This window comes from Pelodiscus sinensis, chromosome 27 (assembly GCF_052426305.1).
Source record: "Pelodiscus sinensis isolate ZL-2025 chromosome 27, ASM5242630v1, whole genome shotgun sequence".
In the NCBI taxonomy this organism is placed as follows: Eukaryota; Metazoa; Chordata; order Testudines; family Trionychidae; genus Pelodiscus; species Pelodiscus sinensis.
This window is the reverse complement of record NC_143078.1, coordinates 17,453,497-17,468,661: the sequence shown is the minus strand read 5'-3', so window position 1 is coordinate 17,468,661 and position 15,165 is coordinate 17,453,497. Positions and strand designations below refer to the sequence as shown.

General features: G+C 59.1%; 1 protein-coding gene across 6 annotated transcripts in view; it reads left to right on the top strand.

The window, feature by feature from the left end:
• The first annotated feature begins 1,085 nt into the window (after window positions 1-1,085).
• The window catches only part of TBC1D22B (TBC1 domain family member 22B), a 67,821-nt gene continuing 53,741 nt past the window's right edge, over window positions 1,086-15,165 (top strand). For 3 of the 6 annotated variants that reach the window (XM_075910329.2, XM_075910330.2, XM_075910331.2), the window contains exons 1-7: window positions 1,096-1,367; window positions 8,768-8,824; window positions 9,760-10,061; window positions 11,822-12,001; window positions 12,294-12,364; window positions 13,899-14,027; window positions 14,455-14,520. In XM_075910329.2, the coding sequence (XP_075766444.1) occupies window positions 1,312-1,367; window positions 8,768-8,824; window positions 9,760-10,061; window positions 11,822-12,001; window positions 12,294-12,364; window positions 13,899-14,027; window positions 14,455-14,520 (861 nt within the window). In that variant the 5' untranslated portion in view covers window positions 1,096-1,311. Of the gene's footprint in view, window positions 1,368-8,767; window positions 8,825-9,759; window positions 10,062-11,821; window positions 12,002-12,293; window positions 12,365-13,898; window positions 14,028-14,454; window positions 14,521-15,165 lie in introns of all 6 variants that reach the window. The other 3 variants (XM_075910334.2, XM_075910333.2, XM_075910332.2) reach the window with 3 other exon arrangements.

Sequence of the window (15,165 nt, the reverse complement as noted above, 5' to 3'; positions counted from 1 at the left end):
CTTATTGTTTGTATCCAGTAGCATGGTTCAATAAGACAATGGAAAAGTTACCAATTTCTCTAAGTTGTATAACATTTCAGTAAGGAGAGAGAAATATCTGTAGATCTAATTGTCATGCATACCCATCTCTCTCACCTATGTTTCAATTTGCCCATGGGTGGTATGTACTGTGTTCATCACCAGGCTAACTAAGTGCCTTATAAGTGTTATAATTTTCCTTGTGTGATTCCATCCCACTTGCGTGAGCAAAATAAGATTGTTTTAAAAGTGTGAGCAAATCAAGATGGATTTCCACCCTAATTCCAAGAGGCACAGGTTCAGACTGGGACTGGGAGCTCTGTTTTGATGCAGTCCAGGATTAGACCCTAAACTACTCAGGTAGAAGTCTTTGAAACATCTAAAATAGAATGAAGTTGCAGGACTTTGTGATGTGAATAGAAAAAGTGTTTTTTTCACTCTCAGCCTGAAGTACCAGAAATGTAACTTACAGCCAAACAAGCTGTCACTGGAGGGAGCAGGGAGGTTTGAGGACTCCCAATGGAAAGTTTGGGGAAATGACATTTAACTGAAAAGGGAGATGAGATGGAAGCTCCAACTCTAGGGGAGCCCAGCCACTGCACAACCCCTCTCCCTCTTTCAGTGCAAAGTGTTTAACCCCACACGACCCCTCCTCCCCAGTGCAGCTGGTTTAACCCTCTCCACCTGTCCTTCCACAGTGAAGTGGTTTAACCCATTCCCAAGCAATGCAGACCCCCTCCACCCCGCCTCCCTGGGGCACATGGTTTAACCCTCTCCTCCCCAATGCAGACGGTGTAACTCCCTCCAAGCGCAAATGGCTTAATCCCCTCTGTCCCTCCTCCCCAGGGCAGAGGAATTGTCCAATTCCCCCCTCCTCTCCCAAGGGGGGTGATTCGTCCCCTTCCAAGCACTGGAGATGGTTTAACCTAGCCACCTCTTCTCAGAGGAGATGGTTCGCTCCACTCCACCCCTGGACATGGTTTATTCCTTGAGTGCACAGATGGTCTCTCCCGCCTCTCGAGGCCCTGCCCCTCTGCCCGGTGCTGGCCTCCCTCGCTTCCCGACCCTGCAGGATCCCGGCTCTGGATTGGCTGAGCTGGAGGCCGCGGAGCAAGGCAGCCAATGGCCGGGCTTCGCCCTCCCGGATCCAAGATGGCGGCGCCGGAGCCTGGCAGCGGGGCCTCCGGAGGGAGGAGGTGAAGCGGCCTCGGCCCGCGGCTCCGGGACCTGTCGCCGCTCCCCCCTTCCGGAGCCGGCCGGGGCCCGGCCCCAGCCCCAGCCCCAGCCCCAGCCATGGCCGCCGAGAGCAGCAAGCAGTTCTGGAAGCGGAGCGCCAAGCTGCCGGGCAGGTGCGTGCGGCCCTCGCCCGCCAGATCTCCGCCCCCCCCGGCCCGGTCAGACTCCCCCGCCTGACACCCCCTCCCCCCCCGGCCCGGTCAGACTCCCCCGCCTGACACCCCCCCCCCCCGGCCCGGTCAGACTCCCCCGCCTGACACCCCCCCCCCCCGGCCCGGTCAGACTCCCCCGCCTGACACCCCCCCCCCCCGGCCCGGTCAGACTCCCCCGCCTGACACCCCCCCCCCCCGGCCCGGTCAGACTCCCCCGCCTGACCCCCCCCCCCCCCCCCCGGCCCGGTCAGACTCCCCCGCCTGACCCCCCCCCCCCCCCCCGGCCCGGTCAGACTCCCCCGCCTGACCCCCCCCCCCCCCCCGGCCCGGTCAGACTCCCCCGCCTGACCCCCCCCCCCCCCCCGGCCCGGTCAGACTCCCCCGCCTGACCCCCCCCCCCCCCCCGGCCCGGTCAGACTCCCCCGCCTGACCCCCCCCCCCCCCCCCGGCCCGGTCAGACTCCCCCGCCTGACCCCCCCCCCCCCCCCGCCCGGTCAGACCCCCCGCCTGACCCCCCCCCCCCCCCCGGCCCGGTCAGACTCCCCCGCCTGACCCCCCCCCCCCCCCCCGGCCCGGTCAGACTCCCCCGCCTGACCCCCCCCCCCCCCCCCCGGCCCGGTCAGACTCCCCCGCCTGACCCCCCCCCCCCGGCCCGGTCAGACTCCCCCGCCTGACCCCCCCCCCCCCCCCGCCCGGTCAGACTCCCCCGCCTGACCCCCCCCCCCCCCCGGCCCGGTCAGACTCCCCCGCCTGACCCCCCCCCCCCCCCCGGCCCGGTCAGACTCCCCCGCCTGACCCCCCCCCCCCCCCGGCCCGGTCAGACTCCCCCGCCTGACCCCCCCCCCCCCCCCGGCCCGGTCAGACTCCCCCGCCCCCCCCCCCCCCCCCCCCCCCCCCCCCCGGCCCGGTCAGACTCCCCCGCCTGACCCCCCCCCCCCCCGGCCCGGTCAGACTCCCCCGCCTGACCCCCCCCCCCCCCCCCCGGCCCGGTCAGACTCCCCCGCCTGACCCCCCCCCCCGGCCCGGTCAGACTCCCCCGCCTGACCCCCCCCCCCCCCCCCCGGCCCGGTCAGACTCCCCCGCCTGACCCCCCCCCCCCCCCGGCCCGGTCAGACTCCCCCGCCTGACCCCCCCCCCCCCCGGCCCGGTCAGACTCCCCCGCCTGACCCCCCCCCCCCCCCCCGCCCGGTCACCCCCCCCCCCCGGCCCGGTCACACCCCCCCCCCCCCGACTCACCCTCCCCGGCCTGGTCATCCCCCTCCCTCTGCGGCCCACTCCCCCTCCTCGCCTGCCTGACCCCCCGCTCCTCCCCCCGGCCTGCTCTGCTCATCTCCCCTCCCCCCACCTGACCCCCGGCCTCCCCTCTGGCCTGGTCACCCCCCCCCCCCCCCGATATCCCCCCCCGCCGGCCCAGTCACTCCCCTCCCCCACCTGACCCCCAGCCCGGTCACATGCCCCCCCGGCCTACCTGGTCACCCCCACCTGCCTCAGTCACAGTCCCTCCTGACCCCCCTCCCCCATCTCCCTTTTATATTCCTCCTGATTGATTCCGGACTAGTCCATTAACTGATCATTTCCAGCTGGGCCTGAGAGGAGCCGACCTGCCTGGGAATGGGATTCACTTCTCCTATCCATTTGTGGGTACTTGTAATATGTATCTCTGCATAGCTGCAACCTTCACCAGGGAGCCAGTGACAAAAGGGGGGCTGTGCTGGAGCCTGTTAACTAACCTTCTGTGCACCTGCATCCCCCAAGTCTCCATTCAGTGGGGGATGACAAGCTGGAGCGGGAACAGTTTGGTTTGGCTTTTTTTGGGGGGGGAGGGTGAGGAAGCAGTGAGTCCTTTCCCCTTCCCTCTGCATCCTGAAGTGGGGAGGGGGCAATGTAGAGAGGAGCTTGCTGGGTGTCTAAAGGCCTACTTCAGAGCTAAGAGCACAAGGTGCCCCCCTCGTCCTCAAGGCCAGGCACGGCCCTGGACAGCAGAGCCTCCCAACAGAACAGGTGTCCTTGTATCCCATGTGAGATTGTAATTCCCTGCATTCCTCTTAACCCTGCTTCCCAGGAAGTGTGGGAGTCTGGGGGGGCACCTTCCCCACCTCACTTCCTCTGGCCAGGGAGCAGCAAGGGAGGCTTACTGGATGGGAGGGACTGCACCAACCATTGCCTTGAAATAGATTAATGACAGCAGGGGGCAGGAAACTTGCTCTGGGGAGAGGCTCCCCACTTGTGGCTTTGAGAGGAAGGTTCCCAAAGAAAAACTCAAAGCAAATCCCCAGGAGAAAGCGAGGGAATAGGGAGGTTTTACCCACCTCCCTGTGAGGAGTATTACAAGGGTAGGTTAAAGTCTGAGCGCTTCATATGGGCATCACCGTTTCCACGCTGCCATTAATCTCATCTTGACCCTGCAGTCCCCTCCTGGTGTGCACGTGCAGAGCCTTTGAAATGCTTAACTGGCTTTAAATCCTGCTTGGCCAGTTAATCTTCTCTTTCTAATGCACTCTCACTTTCACTCTCCCCCTGCTCAAACTGAGGTTGCTGGGACAGTCCAGACCTGGGAGAGTGGTGTGATGCTGCAGACATCACCCGCAGCTCCACCTTTTTTTCTGACAAACGAATGCCACTCTGCATATGCACGTGTCTTGGAGTATAATCTTACTATCGGGTACATGTCTTATCTGTAGCCCACATCCTGCCCGTGCAGAGGGTGCTCTCTAAGATAGCAAGTTTTTTCCATCTCGAACAACTTTGAGCTCCGCTTTTGAGAGCTTAACCAGGCAAACCCGTTTGGGGAAATAAGTAGGAGCCAGCCAGCCCGGAACTCAAACTAGGGCACTGGATAAACTGTTCTCTCCCCCAAAAGGCCAGCATGCTAATAGTTTGTCAGATCTAGCTGTGTGTGGTGGTACTGGCTCTGTTCCTAAATCCCTGCTATAATCACCCACGCTTGGAAACTGTCAGCAGAGAGTGGAGGAGGGAAACAGGAGATGCTAGGTTTATGGCCTCGGAGGTTAAGATTACTTAAGAACTGCTTATCCAACCTTTCTGGGATCTTTTCCTGCATATTTGCTGGCTCTTTCCCAAGTCTGTGCTGATCACCCTGGAAGGAGCTGAAGATAATGTCAAAGTTTGGATAAGCACTTGGGCTTTCTCCATTCACCGCATCTCTTTGTGATCAGTTTCAGTTGTTCTCTAGCTTGGTGTTCAGCTTGGTGTGCCACCAAGAGGTTCTCTAGGGCTGTCACGGCTGTTCCCCACTCTGACAGGATAAATGCAGAAGTTGGGGGCCCACAAGAGTACTCCAAAACCTTGCCTCTACAAGCTCTGGTACAAAAACTTCCCTCCAAAATCCTAATACCCAGATTTTGGGGGACCCACTGCCACCATCAAGTGCTTTGAACCCCAAAATAAAAACGCAAATGGGTGGATACCTGGGGTACCCCAAGCTCTTTTTCCCCAAAAGAGCTTGACAAGGAAAAGAAAAACGAGCTTCAGTATCTGCTAGCTGTCACTCAGAGGCATGCAGATAAACACAGACAGGCTGCGTCTAGACTGGAATGATTTTGCGCAAATACTTTTAACGGAAAAGTTTTTCCGTTAAAAGTATTTGCTCAAGAGAGCGACTATACTGGCATGTGCCTTTGCGCAAAAGATTTGCTTTTGCGCAAAAGCATCCGTGCCAGTGTAGACGCTCTCTTGCGCAAGAAAGCTCTGATGGCCATTTTAGCCATTCAGCTTTCTTGAGCAAGAAATTAATGTTGCTGTCTACACTGGCCCTCTTGCACAAGAATACTTGCGCAAGAGGGTTTATCCCTGAGCGGGAGCATCAGAGTATTTGCGCAAGAACCACTGATTTTGTACATTACGAAGTCAGTGTTCTTGCGCAAATACTCGCAGCCAGTGTAGACAGGCGGCAAGATTATGCCAGTCTAGACGCAGCCACAGACCTTCCAGGACACCAGAATCAACCAATACTAGTTAATTTAAAAAAAAAATCTTTATAGTTTTGTTTCAATAATAAGTTGCAAGCATAGTAAATTGGCTAGATGGAAAGAGCCACCATTTGATATAGATACTCAGGGAAAGCCCCTGGGCTGTAATCATTACTTACAAAAGAGAAAACAATTAGCCAGCTAAGACAATTTCCAAACCCCCAAACAAGGAAAACCATAGACCCTGACGGACTAGCTAAACTTTTCTTTCCTTACACATAGTAAGAAGTCTGTTCTTGGAGAGAGAGAGAGAGAGAAGCATCTCCCATCTCCCTCAGTACCTGGGAGAAACTGCTCTGATTTCAAACAAAAACCTCTCTTTCCCGGTTTGACTGTCCTACCTGCATTGCAATTGGCTGAACGCCTGGCACCTGTGCTAGGTACAGAGTTAACCTCTTAGTCACCAAGTGCTGGTCAGCACTCCTGATTATGACAAGGGCACTGGGAAGTTTGGGCCCAGTGCTTAGGGTTGGAAGGACAAAGTGCATCGCAGAGCCTAGTGTTCTCTTTGGGGTGTCATTGACAGGCTTCTCGGTTTGTATTTTCTGGTGTGGCATTGGCAACCCAAGCAACCTTATTATCTATGTAAAGACCACAGAGGCCCCTTCTGAGGTCAGGTCCCCATTGTACATGAATGTGGCGAGAGAGGCCTTGTCCCAAGGAGCTTCCAGCTTCAATTGGACAAAGATGGGAGAAGGAAGAGAGGCACAGACGGTGAAGTGACCTGATCTGTTCATTGGCACAGAGCCTTTCATTAGTGGAGTGGAACAAGCAAGTGAAAGTGACTGGATACGAAAAGTGGAATTGATTTGATCACACTAGTTTCACAGGCTAAGCTGAGTTGCATTCAAAAACTAAATGGCATAGATGGGAAGGAAATAAAATCTGAATAATCCATACAAACATCAGGACTAACTGTCATCGTGCTGGTCTCTTTCCCCACAGTCGTCTTCAGTTTCTCTGGCTGTAAAAGTGGGGACAAAGTGTTGGAGCTCCTTGGATGAAGGGGGCTTTGTAGTGGCCTGATCCTCCACCCTTTGAAGCCATTGGGAACAGGATCAGGCACTAAGGACTCCGAATAAAGCTACTTGTAAATCGTGCCCTGTTGGTTGCTAGGCTGTTTCCAGACTCATTCTGGGTTTTTTATGGTCGGCTGGCTGAGGCCAGTCGCTGTTGTGAATGGTTCTTGAAGCTGATCTTTACGTAGATGTTTCTTACCCATCTCTACAAAAACTCCAACTCTTATAAAGTCAGAGCTAACCCTACTCCTCTCAGCAGTTCTATAAGTAGTCCGGTTACAGGAAAGCCTCTGTGCTAATCGCAGCTGGTCCTTACCAGTGTTATGGCCTGGTTTACTGCCTGGGGATGGTGGTCAAAGGAAGCCTGTCCCTGGGGCTTTTCTTTAACGTAGAAGCTCATGGAATTGTCAATGTACTTTAGAAGTCAACCCCATCGTAGCTTTCTCCTGGGAGTGTTTGTGTTTCTGCCTCACTCTGCTCTTCACCCAGTACAAGGACAAACGATTCGGCCAGTGAAATGAGCAGTCGAGCAAACGAAAGGAAATGCTGCTTTTGTGGTTGTTCCATGGAACTCACTGCTGCAAGCCAACATCAGATACTGCAACTGGCTTCCCAAAGGTGGCTGGGGAAGACCTGACCCGTGATGTTTGTAGCTGTTCATATGAAAATAACCTCAGCTCATGGGCTACATGTTCAGAAGTGACTGGGTTAGCTCTGGTGCTGGGGGTGACCCTGAGACAGCTGAAAGAGGCCTGTTTACAAAATCCTATCCTCCCCCCACCCTTATGCTGTTTCTCCTTGGATGCACAATCTCAAAAAAGTCGGCCTGTGCTGAGTATTAGCTACTTGCTCTAGGCCATACGGCGGCATTTCCTGCCTCCCCAGACAGGCACAGCCCTGCATGCTTCTCCAAATGCATTATGGGCAGGGGCTGCTTCTTTCACTGCAGCCTCGGGTATCAGCCACAGCCAGCCGGAGGAGGGACCCTCGTTCTGAGGGACCAATGTTGTGTTCCCAGAGGGGACTCCAGTATTCCTGTGTCAGCCTTTTCCCAGTGCCCTGGCTCTGTGTGAACAAGGGACGGGGGGAGCTTTGGAAAACTCAGGTCATGCTTTAAAAGGGCTTCTCTGGCTTCTCCTGGCACTGAAAGAAGCAGCCATGAGTCGTTTGTGAGCAGCACTGCGCTCCTTTGCCCTGGACAATAGCCCCTCAGCACGGCCACCTGTGTTCAATGGCCGTCCTGACACCGGGACTTAATTGACAAGAGACTCCTTCCCGGCCTGGCCACGCCTGGCAGAAGACAGCTTGTCTGTTTAGAGCTTGGTGTGAAAGGCGGCAGTTGCTAGGCTTCCTCACCCATTGCTTTGCCTGGGCTTTGGGGCCCGTTGTCGCCCTTTGCCTGTCCTGCAGCTCTCTCTGCTGCCGATCGCTCTTCTGTGTCTCCCTGGGCAGCTGCCTTCTCCCTTCTCTTAGCCAGGTAGTTCGTAGCGCTCAGCGCTTCTCTGGCTGCAGCCGGTCGGATTCCCCCTCCTGTGGTGCTGAGCCCAGCTCTGTGCCGCTGGCTCCAGAACTGGGGGAACGGATTACGGTCCCATTGACTCAGGTCTGCTGCCAACAGGCCTTGCTGTTAAGTGGGGGTTGATGTTGGAGAATTTCCCATCCTCCAGCAGTGCTTACCCTTCGCAGCGCAGTGCTGTGGAGGCAGATGCAGCAACAGGCCTGGCTGTTGGAAGGGGCGTGAGGCGGGGACATGTATAACGAGGCCAAACGTTGGCCTGAACCCCTGACTGCTCCGTCTCGGTTTCCCTGTAAATTGCCTGTGAAACGAGCAGCGTCCTCAGTGTAACATCTGTAAGGCTAGGCCTGGGTGGAGAGCAGCGTAGAGCTGCAAAGCATCCCTGCCCACTTTAAAGGGGAGTGTTAGCTTGTCACTGGGGCCCTGCACCCCCATCCTCAGCCAGCAGGTAGAACAGAAGGTTTCCAGTTGACAGGGGCGCAGCACAGGAACCAGGGGCTGCCAGTCCAGTCCATCTTGGGGGGAGGGGTCCAGAGCCCAGGGCCTCAACTCCCCTCCCTGCACCCCAAGCCAGCGAGTAGAAATCCCCTGCAACGCGTCCGATCCCCGCTTTGTCACACGGGCTCACTAGCTGTGTCAGCTCTAAGCCTGCCCAAGCCGGGGCACACCAGCAGCCCGCTCCGCCTCCGGCCTTTGTCCAGCTTTCGTTCCCCTTCCCCCATCCGGGCAGAAGGTGTCACCTGATTTCCCCCCCCCCCCCCCCCCAGCTGGGGAGTGTGGCCCTGTCCGAGGCTGTGGCAGTTATTCACAAATCTTCTGTGGCTTTTTCCTCTGCAGCATACAGCCTGTCTATGGAGCCCAGCACCCCCCCTTGGACCCCCGGCTCACCAAGAGGTAAGTGTCCAGTCTCCCCTCCCCCTTCCGGCTTTCCTTGTGCTGGGCGCCCAGCGCTCGCTTTGCTGGGATGCTCTGGCTCTTCCTGGCAGGGGCTCTCAGGGGCTCCCTTGTAGCCTGTGAATCTGGCCCTTGCTCCCGGCGTGACATGAGCCCCGGCCTCATGAGTGACAAGGAGCTGCCGTAGCCGCTGCCCTGGCTCTGTCAGCAGGAAGACCACGTGGCTGAGCTCCCCTTTGCTCGTGGGGGGTCCCTCAGGCCAGCAGGGGAACCCCGCAGCATGGGTGTGGGCACCACATCTCTGTGGCTCCCCGTGCTCTGTGAACACGCAGCACGTCAGCCCTGGGACTGCCAAGTCCGCACGCTCCCCCGGTGAAGGAAGCCTTGATTTCCTGGCTTTGGCTCCTTATCGCGCTCCCTCGTGTGGCGCAGGGGAGGTGGACTTTGACTCTTGATGCTTGACGGTGGTGGGAGCACTCTCCCTGCGTCGAGCGCTCAGCAGACTGTCACTGGCCAGCTGGAGGCTCATGGCTGCACAGGCGCACGGAGCTGGATCTGCACCTCTCTCTGGGCTGAGTGCAGCTGCTAGTTTTCCTGCTCGTAGGGTGTGGCGTCTGTAGGCCTGGGAGCAGAGTGGGTTTCTCTCCTCTGCCCCGCTGGGATGCTCTCCTCCCGGACAGTGGAGGATTGACCCCCCATGTCCAGCTCTGTTCCGCCTTCCAGGGTGGTTCTTGGCTTGGGGGGAGCGGGTGCCAAGGCTGTAGGGAGGAGGCTGTGCCATGGGCTGAAGAGGCCTGGGGGGCGTACTGGGGGTGAGGGGAAGGGAGTGTTTGGAAGGAGTTGTGCCCCAGGTGCGTGGGATGATATTGTGAAAGGAGGAAAGAGCAAGAGGGTGGCTCTTTCTGTGGCACTTACCCTATTTCCCTGGCTCCCAGCTTCATTAAGGAACGCTCCAAGGGCAACGTGCTGCTCATGAAGAATAAAAAGGCCTCTAGCTTTCACGAGTTTGCCCGTAACACCAGTGATGCCTGGGACATCGGCGATGACGAAGACGAGGAGTTTTCCTCTTTCCAGACCCTGAACTCAAAAGTGGCCAAGGCCACGGCCGCCCAGGTGCTGGAGAACCACAGCAAGCTGCGCGTGAAACCCGAGCGGGCCCAGCCTGCTCTCAGTGACATGCCAACCAACTGCAAAGTCATCAAGTCCAGCAGCGAGGCCCAGCTGGCCAGAGCGCCGGGTAAGGGCCCCCTTCCACGGTCACTCTGCTGTCTCCTGGCCGGCTGCCACACACCTAGCTAGTGCCCACGTGCTGTGTGGGTTGAGGTGGAATTCAGCTTCCAGCTGAATTTTGAAACTGTGCTTCCCCTCCTCTCTGTCCCAGGCACCTGGTGCCACATTGTCAGAGATACTCAGCCTCTGGCTCTGCAGAGCCCCAGCCAAATTCAGACCTGTCCTAAGCTCTGGTGGAGCTGTGCCCACTTGCTCCTGACCCGAGTGCTCTGCCTGGTGCACAGGGTAGCTCTCTGGCTTAGGTCATTGCTGCATCCCGCTCTGGGGCTCTTTCCGATCAGAGGTGGCAGGGTCATGGGGTGCTCCCCAGGGAGAGCTTGGAGTCGGCCACTCCAGAGAATTCTTGCCAGGGCGTCTGGCCCACATGCTCAGCGTGTAACTGACGGCCAGACGGGGTCAGGGAGGAATTGGCAGATATTGGCCCCTTTCTGCCTTGCTCCACCTCGCGAGGCACAGCTCAGTTTCAACCAGTGTCTGTTCTGTCCTGGGAGGGGAGGTCGCCAGGCACTCGGGGAGGGCTGGGGGAGGCTCTGTGCCTGGAGAGGCAGCAGGTCAGATGAGATGATCGTGATGGTTCCTTCTGGATGGTTAAATTCTGGAAGTCATGGACATGTGCCCTTCCATGCCTCAGTGCAGCGGGGCTACACGCTTGCCTTTGGGAAGGAGCTGCCAGGTGAGTCTGGCCACCAGATGGCATCAGAGGCCACGTCATGGCTCCCTGTCTGTCGAGCTCCTCTCCCTTGGTAGGCTAAAGGAGGCCAGGTGGGGGAGACATCCGCCTCGGTTTCCTGGATCTCCTGAGCCTCTGCACTGCTCTGAGGCATGCTGGAGAATTGAGGGAGCAGCCGGCGGGGTGCTGGGGGGGGAAAGGAAGGGACCCGGCCGGGGCAGCGGCTGGGGGGGGGAAGGGGAAAGGAAGGGACCCGGCCGGGGCAGCAGCCGGCGGGGTGCTGGGGGGGGAGGGGGAAGGAAGGGACCCGCCTGGAGTGAAAGGAAAAGACCAGGAGACCTGATGGAAGAGCAGGTGCCGGGAGCTGGCCTGGCTTCACCCCCTCGCTGCCCAGCCTGTGGTGGGGCCCGCTCCTGGTGCCTCGGCAGTTGCGCTATGAAATTCCCAGAGCTGCTCCTGCTCCCGAGCAGCGGCTGCTGCTGTCCCGTGTGGGGGCGGGGAGGGGGAAGGCAAGTGGGCAGTTAATTGAATGATGGGACGTAGCCCTTGGGCCGGGCATGAGGTAATTGGTTTGCTGGGGGAGCTGGCCAGGTGCGTACGGGGTTGGGTCGCTCGGCAGCCCGGAGGTCTCTTGTGGTTTGTCTCGTGTTCCCGAAGTCGCATGCTCAGGTGATCAGGGCCAGACAGGGATGTTTTCCCCCATGTATTGTGGGACCCTTTGTCTGAGTCCTGTGAAGTATCAGATTTGGCCAGAGTTGAAGATGGGACACCAGATAGGTGGCACCCCAGAGCTCTGACTCACGCTACGTTCCCTCTAAGCGCAGGGGGACACTTCTCTTCCCTCTGAGGAGGGCATAGCGCTTGTGTATACGGGAGGGAATGAATTCCAAGGGAGGGATTTATCCCTGTAACGCAGGAGGGGAAACTGAGGCACAGACCGGCAGGAGAATGCACGCCAGACCCTCCGTCTCCTGTGCTTTCGCTACTCCCCACCCCTCTGCTCGGCGCATCCGCGAACTCTCTAACCCTTCTTGCAGAGGATGCCTGCGTGCGGAGCGCCCTCCACAAGCAGCAGTCCCTCCCGCTCCGCCCCATCATTCCGCTTGTCGCCCGCATCTCCGACCAGAATGCCTCGGGGGCCCCCCCAATGACCGTGCGGGAGAAAACGCGCCTGGAGAAGTTCCGGCAGCTCCTCTCCAGCCACAACACGGATCTGGGTGAGTGCGGGGCAGGACGGGTGGGGAAGTACTTCGGTGTCCATCGGCCGTGGGACAGAGCCAGGGCTGCTGGCCTCGGCTCTGTGCCCTTATCCGCTGCTTCCCCGCTGCAGTCCCCTGCTGCCGTTCTCAGTGAGCACGGCTGACACGGAGCCTTCCTGAGGGCTGGGAGTCCAGAGCCTGCAGGAGCAGACTGGGGCTTCCTCTCCTTTTAGGTGTAGTTCTGCCTAGCCGGGGACCTCCTTCGGGACGCCCAGGGAGCTAATCCATTGCAACCACTGTCCGTTTGCAGATGAGCTGAGGAAGTGCAGCTGGCCTGGCGTGCCCAGAGAGGTCCGGCCCGTGACGTGGCGACTCCTGTCGGTGAGTGCCGAGTGCGTGGCCCTGGGGCAGAGCCACGTGTGACCATCTAGACACGGGACTGTCCGGTTCATTGTGGGACCTTGCACACGGAGCCCTTTCCTGGGCGTGCTCTCTACACACTAGCCGACAGAGAATCCTCACTCCCAAAGGTGTGGGGCAGATTCTGGGTGGGGTGAATGCCCCTGGGGTGGCTTACTGGCTGAAAAATGGGGAGCTCCCACTCTGCCTGCTGGGAGAAGCAAGCCAAGGGCGTGAGGAGGAGACAGCAGCACCTAGGGAGCGAGGACAAGTCTGAACGGCCAGTTGCTGAAGGACAGGGAGCGGCTCCAGCCAGTGAACCCAGCCATTGAGGCATACGCTGGTGCATGGGACTGCATGCAGAGCGGTGATCCCTCCGGTAAAGCCCCACGCCGAGGGGCCAGCTGGTGAGTGGGCTCCTCCATCTCAGAGCCACCACAAGCTGGTCGTAACAAGCCGCTCTCCCGGGACCGGGCAGCTGGCTTGTGGCACTGGCGCACCAAGCTGTGCCGACCGACCCGTAGCCGTGCTCCGATAGGCTGCAGAGGCAGCGCCTGGCTCCCTGCACGGGCCCTGGCTCCTCGTATGTCCCTTTGGTAACGCCGGGAGGGAGAAGGCCCCACCGATGAGAGCAGCCCTGCACGTGGGCAGCGGTAAACAAAATGTCCCATGGGCCACACGCAGAACCCTGGTGGGCCACGTGGGCCCTCCTGCCACAGGTTGCTCACAAAGCGTTATTTGTTTTGCATGTCCTGTTTGCTGCTCCTTCGTGCTATAAAATGGCTGCTTTTTGCAGCCGAGACAGCCTCTCTCCTCCGCTGCTTCCCTTGAGGAAGAGCAGGGCTCTCCAGCCTGGCTGGCTTGGGTTGCTGGAGGGAGCGCTGGCGTGCAGCTGCTCACAGCCTTGGGCTACAAGAGGGGATGCTCGAGATTTCCCTCCCTGGCATCTCTGACTTTGGACCAAGCGGGAGGGTTAGTGACAGACTTGTAGCATGTCAGGCTTCAGCCCTCCCTGCAAGCCATCCCAGGCTGCTGGTTCTCCAGTGGCCGTGGAGGCCTGCAGCAAAACTGGGGAGCAGAGACCTCGTCTTCCCAACCTTCAGGCTCCCCACTGTGTGATTCCTGAGGGGCACCAGGCGAGAGTGGGGGCAGGAAAAGCCCTGTTAAAATCCAGTTACGGCTCCCCACCCCCGCTACCCGGTCAGCCTGTGTTGAGTGCTGTGTGTTCACTTTCTGTCAGCCCCTTTCCTCTCGCTTCCATGCCATGCTGCTTGAGCTGAGCTCCCGTCTCCCTGCGGCTTCCCAGGGCATTGGGCAAACAGTCACACCCAGCCCTGTCTCTAGCTGCTGGAGGCTGGCAGATTGCTGGGGGCAGGAAGGCAAGTTACTGCGCAGTGTGTGCTGGGAGCAGTGAAGCTGGAGAGCTCCCCTCCCCCTCCTTGGCGCACACGCTGGGTGCTGCTGGCAGGGCGGGGCAGGAGGGGACAGGCTGGTGACCGGCTGCCTTCTGCTGCAGGGCTATCTCCCGGCGAACAAGGAGCGGAGGAAGCTGACTCTGCAGCGCAAGCGGGAGGAGTATTTTGGCTTCATTGAGCAGTATTACGATTCCAGGAATGAAGAGCATCATCAGGACACCTATCGGCAGGTACTGGTCTGGCTCTTCTCTTACGCCACCCAGCCTCCCCCCGGCCCCTGCCCTCCCTTTGGCCTGCTGCTGCTCTCTGGCCTGTGAAGGGTCCCAGCAGCTCACACAGGGAAAGCCCCCATGGGGCAGGGTGGAGCCCCCCTGTCAGTCACTGGATTAGCTGCGTCAGTCGGATTTGCCCCCGTGCCCCTGTCACTGGCTTTAAGGCCCCTGCCACGCCGGCTGCTCCCCCCCTTCCCCAGAATCGAGCCATGGCGGCTGGAGTTTGGGCCTCTCAGCAAGTGCCTCTGTCCCCAGGGCGGTAGAGGGAGTCAGACCTTTCTCTCCAGGGACTGGCTTTGCTGATTTATAGATGGGAATCCCAGCTCCCTCTTCCGGACAGCGGAGATCAGCGTGTCTAACCCGCTCTGCCTCTCTCCTCCTCCAGATCCACATCGACATTCCCAGGACAAACCCTCTCATCCCGCTCTTCCAGCAACCGCTAGTCCAGGAGGTGAGGCAGGACGAGTCTCTCTAGCTTCCCTGCATGGGGCGGGGCAGGCCAGGCCCTGCTGGCACCTCTCCCATTCTACCCGGCCATCGGGTTTTGCCGAGGGGCTGAGGGCCAGTCGAGCCCAGTGGATTTGATCTAGTCCTCTGGATTTGGGGACAGAGCAGGCTTCCCTCCTTTCAGCTACGTGGCTTCGGCTCAGCCTCCCCCAGATCGGTTTGGATGTAAAATGGAGCTGTTGCCACCCCAGCACCTCCTGGGAAGGGATCTCGCAGAAGCTGGGTGTTTCCCCCGGGTAGAACTTGTAGGTGGGTGGTGTAGGCATCCCAACCGAGAGCCCGGCTCAGTTGTGCTGGGTGCTGTACACGCACACTGCCTGTCCCAGGGAGCTGACAATCCAAATAGGCAAGACGTAGGATGGAAGGAGAAACTGAGGGGCAGTGACATGTCCAAGGTCACAGCAGAGCTGGGATTAGAACCTGGGTCTCTTGTGTGCCAGTTTAGTGCTTTAGCCATTTGACCACAACATCTTCCAGGCCTCTGAGTTAAGTGTTCGCAGCTACTGAATGGCACCTCCAGTCCCTTCCGCCTTGTGGCTAGAGCGTTGATGTGAGCTCCTCTTCTGACGGAACAAATCGCCATGCTCCG